Source organism: Petromyzon marinus, chromosome 70 (assembly GCF_048934315.1).
Source record: "Petromyzon marinus isolate PM22_M1 ecotype Great Lakes invasive population chromosome 70, UKy_Petmar_22M1.pri1.0, whole genome shotgun sequence".
In the NCBI taxonomy this organism is placed as follows: Eukaryota; Metazoa; Chordata; class Hyperoartia; order Petromyzontiformes; family Petromyzontidae; genus Petromyzon; species Petromyzon marinus.
The window spans coordinates 1,675,939-1,685,527 of NC_133736.1; the positions used below are offsets into that span (position 1 = coordinate 1,675,939).

Below are 9,589 nucleotides of genomic sequence, written 5' to 3' on the forward strand. Positions count from 1 at the left end.
TGATGCATGCTGTACACTTGAATTGTTGCATAAGCTGGCTTGGAGATGTTGACTACCTCGCTTGGTATACAGGAGGTCATGGCTTCGATCCCAACCTTGACGCCTAATGTACATTTTGAGTTTGCGTGTCTCTCTTTCTCATCATCATCACGGTGGCTATGAGATGTTAACTACCTCGCTTGGTATACAGGATGGTCGTGGGTTCGATCCTAACCCTGACGCATGCTGTACATTTGGAGTTTGCATGTATCTCTCTCTGTAATCATCATCATCATCACGGTGGCTAGGAGATGTTAACTACCTCGCCTGGGATACAGGAGGTGGTGGCTTCGATCCCAACCCTGACGCCTGCTGGACACTTGAAGTGTTGCATGTTGTCTCTCCCCGTGGTGATATGAATGAAGTGGCTTAGCATGTGGACATTTATAGCAACGATACAATGACCTACATAATATAAACGCACTTTTCTATGAGGGCTCTGAGCCAATCAGCACCCACATGTTCACACATTCAAGCGCTATCCAGGCTTAAAAACTCCTGCTTAGCTTCCATGGTGGCGAGATGTTAACTACCTCGCCTAGTATGCAGGAGGTCGTGGGTTCGTTCCAAACCATGATGCCTGCTGTATATTTGAAGTTTTGCGTGTCGCTCTCTCTGTCTCTCCCCGTGGCGAGATGTTAACTACCTCGCATGGTGTACAGGAGATCGTGGATTCGATTCTGATCCTGACGCCTGCTGTATATTTGGAGTTTGCGTGTTTCTCTCTCTTTGTGGTGAGATGTTAACTACCTCGCCTGGTATACAGGAGGTCATGGGTTCGATCCCAACTCTGAAGCCTGCTGTATATTTGGAGTTTGCGTGTCTCTCTCTATCACGACAAGCCACTGCTGCAGCACAGGCCGAGGAAACTCCAGAGCAGCGTGCATCAAGACGAACCAGAGACTTCACAGACTCTGCTGCAGCACAGGCCGAGAAAACTCCAGATCAGCTAGCATCAAAACGAACCAGAGACTTCACAGACTCTGCTGCAACACAGGCCGAGGAAACTCCAGAGCAGCTAGCATCAAAACGAACCAGAGACGTCACGGTCACTGCTGCAACACAGGCCGAGGAAATTCCAGATCGTCGTGCATCAAGACGAGCCAGAGACTTCTCAGTCACTGCTGCAGCACAGGCCGAGAAGACTCCAGATCAGCGTGCATCAAGACGAGCCAGAGACTGCACATCACTGCTGCAGCACAGGCCGAGAAAACTCCAAATCAGCGTGCATCAAGACGGGCCAGAGACTTCACAGACTCTGCTGCAGCACAAGCTGAGGACAATGCTGAACAGCGTGCATCAAAACAAGCCGTAGAATTCAAAATCGTTTTAGCAGCACGGGCTGAGGACTCACAACATAAATAAACAAAACGGTTGCGCCAGAGGCAAGTCCATCGCTCTGCTTCTGCAGCAAGAACAAGACGAAGTCACCCGGGCTGGAACAGAGCAGCTTTTTTTGTTGTTGTTAAAATTACCAACCTGAGATCGTGTATCAGTCCCTGATGATATTAGGGTCTGTGTCACGTTACGTGCTAAGAATGCAGTGCGACAAAAGTGCAAAGGGAATGTGCTGCAGAGATGGAAAAGTCAAACTTTGACCGTGTGCAGATGCACCCTTCCTGAGCCACTGAAATCTTTGGTAGCTTGTCAAACCCCCTGAGTCTGGACACTTTCTGATCAACGTCAGGCGTTTGTTTTTTTCCCCACCCCGGGGCCAAAGCCGGGTACTTCCTGCAAGTATGTTATCAAAGAGGGCAATACCTCGATGCACGTTCCTGGAGCGACGTTCGTACATTGAAACGTCGTAATGTGAACAGGTTGCAACGTCAGTGCCACGAGGATGCGTTCCCAGCCTCCGTAACTTGTCGTGTTATACTTCATAACGTGCCATTCATATTGTTAACAAGGACAAATTAATATATTAAACAATATTATACTTCATACTGCATAGTATTGCACTTGAAACGAACCGACATGACTGAATAAACATAGTGGATAAGCTTAATTTTATATTCTTGGTTTCTTTCGGTAAGGTCACGCAGAAGGGAAACAATAAAATAATAAAAATATAAAGCAATAAAATTCTCACGACGTTTCGACTGCAACACAAGCAATCATCATCAGGCGTGAAAACCACAGCCAATGTTCTTGTTGGTGTGAAAACCACAGCAAATGTTCTTGCTGTGGTTTTCACACCTGATGATGGTTGCTTGTGTTGCAGTCGAAACGTCGTGACAATTTTATTGTTTTATGTTTTTTTTATTATTTTTCTTATTTTATTGTTTCCCTTCTACGTGACTTTACCGAAAGAACCAAGAATATGAATCCCTGCAGTCACGAAAGCTTTAAATCAAAAGTTAAATTTTAATCTGATTTAGATAGTTAGCATTTATTTCTTTAGTTTTTTTTATATTTCCGTGCAAAATGAATGATTGAACATCCATAGTTTGGTATACAAAAAATGTTGTTTGTTGCATGTGCGCATTTGGGGGTGTTACTTTACACAGGTATTGAATGTGCGCATATCGGGGTGTTACTTTACACAGGAATCGACTGTGCGCATATCGGGGTGTTACTTTACACAGGTATTGAATGTGCACATATTGGGGTGTTACTTTACACAGGTATGGAATGTGCGCATATGGGGGTGTTACTTTACACAGGTATTGAATGTGCGCATATCGGGGTGTTTCTTTACATAAGCATCGAATGTGCGCATATGGGGGTGTTACTTTACACAGGTATTGAATGCGCGCATATGGGGGTGTTACTTTACACAGGTATTGAATGCGCGCATATGGGGGTGTTACTTTACACAGGTATTGAATGTGCACATATCGGGGTGTTACTTTACACAGGAATCGACTGTGCACATATCGGGGTGTTACTTTACACAGGTATTTAATGTGCACATATCAGGGTGTTACTTTACACAGATATTAAATGTGCGCATATCGGGGTGTTACTTTACACAGGTATTGAATGTGCACATATTGGGGTGTTACTATACACACGTATTGAATGTGCGCATATCGGGGTGTTACTTTACACAGGTATTGTATGTGCGCATATCGGGGTGTTACTTTACACAGGTATTGAATGTGCGCATATCGGGGTGTTACTTTATACAGGTATTGAATGTGCGCATATGGGGATGTTTCTTTACACAGGAATCGACTGTGCGCATATCGGGGTGTTACTTACACAGGTATCGACTGTGCGCATATCGGGATGTTACTTTGCATAGGTTTCAAGTGCCCGTATCGGGATGTTACTTTACACGAGAATCGAATGTGCACATATCACAACAAAAACTCTCTCCAGCAGTAGTGGCGTGGCGACTGTGGGACATCCTGAACAGAGACCGTAGTACACACGAATCATCACGGACGCAATGCCACTCCCAGCGATCCACAAATACTACGAAGAAGACATCACCGCAGCGATGATGATGATTCCCTACACCGCTACTGCTCCTGCTGACACGGCTGTTATCTGGACTTGACCACCTGAATGTGATATTGTTTTCGCTGTTGTCTCTGCCATCTACATCAGCAGCTGTACGGAAAAGTAACTCGTAGAGACTCATAGAGACTCAAAGAAACCCATTGACTCATAGAGACCCATAGACTCACAGAGACCCATAGAGATCCACATACTAATAGAGACCTATATATATCCATAGGCTCATAGAGACCCAGAGAGACGCATAGACTCACAGAGACCCATAGATATCCATAGACTCATAGAGACCCATAGAGATCCATAGACTCAGAGTGACCCATAGAGATCCATAGACTCACGGAGACCCATAGAGATCCACAGACTCATAGAGACCCATAGATATCCGTAGACTCATAAAGACCACACATAAATCCATAGCCTTTTAGAGACCCATAGAGATCCATGGACTCATAGAGACCCAGAGAAACGCATAGATCCACAGACGAACAGACATCACAGCGATGATGAATCACTGCTCCGCCACAGCTCCTATCTGAGCTTGACCACCTGAATGTTACGTTGCTCGTAAGTAATCGGTGCTGTGCCTTCCACACGAGCAGCCGCACGGAACAAGGAGCGCGTGCGACGGCGAGCCCGTAACTATTCTAACCCAGAGCTCTCCCAACCGCGTGCCCTCTCTCTCTCTCTCTCCCTCCCCCGCCCCCTAGCGATGGTGTCCAACTCGTCGCTGAATGCCTCGTCCGCCGTGACCGCCGACGCCTCCTCGGACCTCATCCTCATGGTGACACTTTTCCAGGGGCTTCCCGGCGTCCGCTACGCGTGCTTCGCGGCACTCCTCCTCATCTACAGCGCCACCATGCTCGCCAACCTCACCCTGGCGCTGGTCATCTGCCTCGAGTCGAGCCTCCGGCGGCCAATGTTCCTGCTGATGGCGCTGCTGTCCGCCACGGACGCCGTGGAGACGACGAACCTCCTGCCGCGGATCATGGCCAACCTCGTCTCGCGCGACAGCCACGTGACCGTGCCCGAGTGCATCGCGCAGATGTTCTTCGTCCACACGGGCATCAGGCTGCAGTCGTTCATCCTCACCGCCATGTCCGTGGACCGCTACGTGGCCGTGGTCCACCCGCTGCGCTACGCCGCCCTCGTGTCGAACGTGCGCGTCCTCAGGGCCCTCCTGGCGTCCGTGGCGCTCGCGACGCTGCCGATCTTCGGCTACGTGGCCGTGGCGTCGGGCCTCCGCTACTGCCGCCCGATGGTCACCTCGTCGCCCAACTGCGACATCACGATTATCGGCAGCCTGTCGTGCGGCGACCTCTACCCCAGCGTCATCTTCACCTACGTGAACATCGTCACGGGCATCGCCCTGCCGCTGCTGCTCGTCGTCGCCATGTACGGGCTCGTCTTCGCGGACCTCCGCCGCCGGCGGGCAGGCCCGTCGGAGCGGAGCCACAGGAAGGCCGTGCACACGTGCCTCTCCCACCTGTTCGTCGTCGCCGTCTTCTTCGCCTTCATCGCCTTCACCTTCATCAACGGCCTCAACCTCTACACGATCCCGCGCGACGTTCGGTTCCCGCTGCAGATCCTCCAGTACGTGGTGCCGCCCGCCCTCAACCCGGTGGTGTACGGGCTGCGCACGGCCGAGATCAGGCGCGCCTTCGTGAGGCTCGTGACGAGGCGCGTGGCGGTGGCCTAAGCGGTTAGCCACCCTGCGTGAAAAGCGGCCCGCGGGGTTACCGGCAACAAAGGGTCCCATTTTGCAGCTGCTCGCCCAGAGCTGTGGATGCCCTGATGGTGCATTGTCTTTGTGCCGTTCGCCTTTTTGGCGTTCTCTGGTCTGACGCTGGTGGTGAGATGAGGCCCTGAAGAAGGCCGCTGTCTCTGGTGCAGGCCAATGAGTTGCAAAGACAATGCCATCTATTATCAGGGCTGTGTTTGTTTGCATGTTCACCACAAGCACGTGTGGTTAGTGCGAACCTAAGTCCTTGACGAAGGTGTCTATTCGGTGTTTGAACATCTTAACACCTCCTGTTTCATTTGCCAGAAAGGGTGAAAACCCATTGTTATTTTAGCATCACGATTTGTTCGTTTGATGTTGCTCTTCTTGGCGTCGTTTCCATTGGGTTGTTTTCGATTTGTTGAGTTTACTCGATCTTGATTAATATCGCGGCATTGTGATTGCGGCGGCTGACTCACCGCCGGTGACCTTCCCGTTGCGGTGAGCACCTCACTTCCAAAAACCCAAAAACCTATATTATGAATAATATTGGTCGCGAAAGCCTACGTGTTAAACTGACCTCACTTCCATTTAACGATGCAATTCAAATTGCCCGGTGGGCAACCTCAGAGAGTGCCTCTCTCTCTCTATCTCAACCGTTGACAGCCTCATTAATCCAGCTCCTAAAAGAGCCACTCTGATCTCATCTCCTCGTCTGATTGTGAAGAGTCGTCAGCATCCTTCGGAGACAAGACTCCGTAAAAACCTGCGTGGACATGAACCAAGTCGTCCATGAGACATGCACTCCAGTGCCCTCTCCCTCTACATGACACCGCTACGAACTCTGCAGTTGACTCAAAGATGCTCAGGAAACAAGCAATGCACCTTACGCCTTCTACCTGCTCACATGATCCTACCCCCCCCCCCCACCCACCTCCTTCTTTAAAACACAGTGATGGCGTCATGTCACTCTATTCGAGACCGGAAGCAGGTGGATTGCTTCGCTAATTCTGGCAAATCGCCTGATGGTGCTGGTTGATGTAATGACCAGCGAAACGTCACGGTTCTCGACATGTAAATGTTATGGATTTACTCTCCAACACACCGGTGGGCTGAAGTAGTAAACTAAATGGCAACGTTTTGTTTATGCGACAAACCTTCCTGGCTGTGCCGAGTGGTGGATGGTTACGACACATTTATACTTATGCGGCCCAACCAAAAAAAACTTGTATTATGAATTATTAAAATATGTTTTTGATTGCTTGGCAGGGGAAGTGCCAGCGATTGTGAATCATTTCACGCTTGCAGACATTTTTTTTCCCCCACTGCATTTAATACCCCTCCTCACGAAAAGTAACCTGGATTTCCCGATGCTTAACAATTCCAAGCCGAGTTCTAATCACTCTTTGTTCAAGTTAAATTCTTGAAAAACGGTGTTCTTAAACAACCGAATGTTTTTTGATACCGCCAAACAAAGGTCCCATTTCGTAGCTGCTCACCCCGAGCTGTAAATGCTTTGATAGTGGCATTGCCCTTGCACTGTTCGCCTTTCGGCGTTGCTCTCTGGTCTGACACTGGTGGTGAAACAAGGCCCTAAAGAAGGCCGCTGTCTCTGGTGTAGGCCCATCAGTTTCAAAGACAATGCATCATATCATCGGAGCATGTTTGTTTGCATGGTCACCACAAGTGCGGTGAGTGGTTAATGCAGACTTGATTGCTTGCAAAAGGTTGAAATTTGGCGTTTGAACATCTTAACACCTCTTGTTTTATTGCCAGCAAGGGTAAAACCTATTCCTAGATTTTCAGCTAAATGTTTACCTGAATGCCAACTGTATATTTGAAACATCCCACGCCGGTTTTCGTGCCCGCCAGGGCACCGAGTCAGCTCTAGTTAAAGTCGTTAACGATCTACAGAATGAACACTGACGACACAAAAGGCATTCTGTCCTTGTTCTCTTAGACCTGGTGGACTGCCGAAGTGGGTTGGTCTCTCCGGTACAGCAGTTAATTGTCTTAGGACCTATCTGACCGATAGAGATAATTTTCGTTCGCTTGCCGATCTTCAATCATCAAAGATCGACGTCGCACGTGGCCTCCCGCAAGGCTCAAAGTCCAGGCCCAGCTTTGTTCATTTTACATCATCAGGAGGCATTGACTTGATCTGCGTAGCTATGTTGACGATACACAGCTGTACATTTCCGCATCAGCCAAGTAACGTCAGTCCCATCGCTCACCTGATTATGTGAATTGAGGATATTAGCATGCGGATGTCACGGAATCTTCTGCAGATGAACAAAGACAAAACAGAGGTGCTGGTTTATGGAGCATAGGTCAAACACAGGGATAAATCTCCCACAAATTTAAGCTCGCTAGAACAAAACGCCAAACGCTGGATTAAAAACGTACGTGTGTGTTTTAGACCCAGGATTTGAACTTCGAAGCCCAGATTAGAAATGCCACCAAAACGGCTTTTTTTAATCACCTCTGAAATATTGGCAAAAGTTACAACATTTTACTCTCTCAGGCCATTGCCGAGAGACCGACGCCACGATTTTACCACGGGCAGGCTCGACCACTTGCAGTGCTCTCCTGCCCAGTCTTTCTAAGATAGCAGCAGGTAAACTACAACTCATCCACAATGCCGCAACACGAGTTGCCTACCAAGGCCAGAAGGAAAGAGTCCCCGCGACATTGCACCGTTGTTAAAGCCTCTACACTGGCCGCCCACCAGCTTTTAGAATTGATTTCAAGATGATGTTTTTTTTTTAAATAGTTTTTTTAAGTCACTCAAATGGACTGGAAACTGAAAACACGTGTGACACGTTTTTAAGGTATGAACCCAGTAGATCCCTCAGGGCAACCGGTCTCTTTGTCGTGTCAAAGGCCAGGGACCACAACTTATGGGGAGGGCAGCCTTCAGCAGTCTATGGTTCATATTCTTTGGTTCTTTCGTAAAGTCACGTAGAATGAGAATAAAATAATTTTAATAATTTTATTCTCATTCTTCTTTGGTTCTTTCGGTAAAGTCACGTAGAATGAGAATAAAATAATTTAAATAATTTTATTCTCATTCTACGTGACTTTACCGAAAGAACCAAAGAAGATGCATCCTTGCAGTCACGAAAGCTTTAAATCTAAATTCAGTCTATGGTTCTCGCCGTTGGAATGGCTCGCCGGAGGATCGGAGGGCATCGGAATTGGGGAATGTTTTAAACGACATCTTAAAACTAAACCCTTCCTACTTTGGCGTTTAATGAGGATGCCCTGATTGTGTGGTTATTATGCGCTTTCATTACACTTTTTGGTCATTTTAATGTTTCGTCTTAATGTTGTTTAATTTTTGTTGTGAAGCACTTTGTATTGCATTTCACGCAAGAATTGCGCTATGAACGTGAAGTTTGATTTGATTTGATGGGTTCTATTGTGACAATGCTGTCTATTGTGACGATGGGTTCCTTTGTGACGATGCGTTCCATTGTGACGTTGGGTTCTATTGTGATAATGGGTTCCATTGTTACGATGGGTTCCATTGTTACGATGCGTTCCAGTGTTACGATGGGTTCCATTGTTACGATGGGTTCCATTGTTACGATGGGTTCCACTGTTACGATGCGTTCCATTGTGATGATGGGTTCCATTGTTAAGATGGGTTCCATTGTTACGATGGGTTCCATTGTTATGATGCGTTCCATTGTTACGATGGGTTCCATTGTTACGACGCGTTCCATTGTGACGTTGGGTTCTATTGTGATGAATGGGTTCCATTGTTACGATGGGGTCCATTGTTACGACGCATTCCATTGTGACGTTGGGTTCTATTGTAATGATGGGTTCCATTGTTACGATGGGTACCATTGTGATGATGGGTTCCGTTATGAGGATGGGTTCTTTTGTGACAATGGGTTCCATTGTTACGATGGGTTCCATTGTTACGATGGGTTCCATTGTTATGACGCATTCCATTGCTACGATGGGTTCCATGGTTACGATGGGTACCATTGTGATGATGGGTTCCATTGTGAGGATGGGTTCTATTGTGACGATGGGTTCCATTGTTACGATGGGTTCTATTGTAACGATTGGTTCCATTGTTAAGATGGGTTATATTGTTACGATGCGTTCCATTGTTACGATGGGTTCCATTGTTACGATGCATTCCATTGTGACGTTGGGCTCTATTGTTACGATGGGTTCCGTTGTTACGATGCGTTCCATTGTGATGATGGGTTCCGTTGTGAGAATGGGTTCTATTGTGACGATGGGTTCCATTGTTACGATGCGTTCCATTGTTACGATGTGTTCCATTGTGACGTTGAGTTCTATTGTGATGATGGGTTCTATTGTTACGATGGGTACCATTGTGATGAT

The 9,589-nt window shown here is 47.6% G+C and overlaps 1 protein-coding gene across 1 annotated transcript; it reads left to right on the forward strand.

Annotated features, from left to right (window-relative positions):
- The first annotated feature begins 3,123 nt into the window (after positions 1 to 3,123).
- Positions 3,124 to 8,238, forward strand: LOC142906757 (olfactory receptor 56A4-like). The gene has a single exon (XM_076055180.1). The coding sequence runs from the start codon at positions 4,214 to 4,216 to the stop codon at positions 5,198 to 5,200; it is 987 nt and encodes a 328-aa protein (XP_075911295.1). The 5' UTR covers positions 3,124 to 4,213; the 3' UTR covers positions 5,201 to 8,238.
- Positions 8,239 to 9,589: the final 1,351 nt, after the last annotated feature.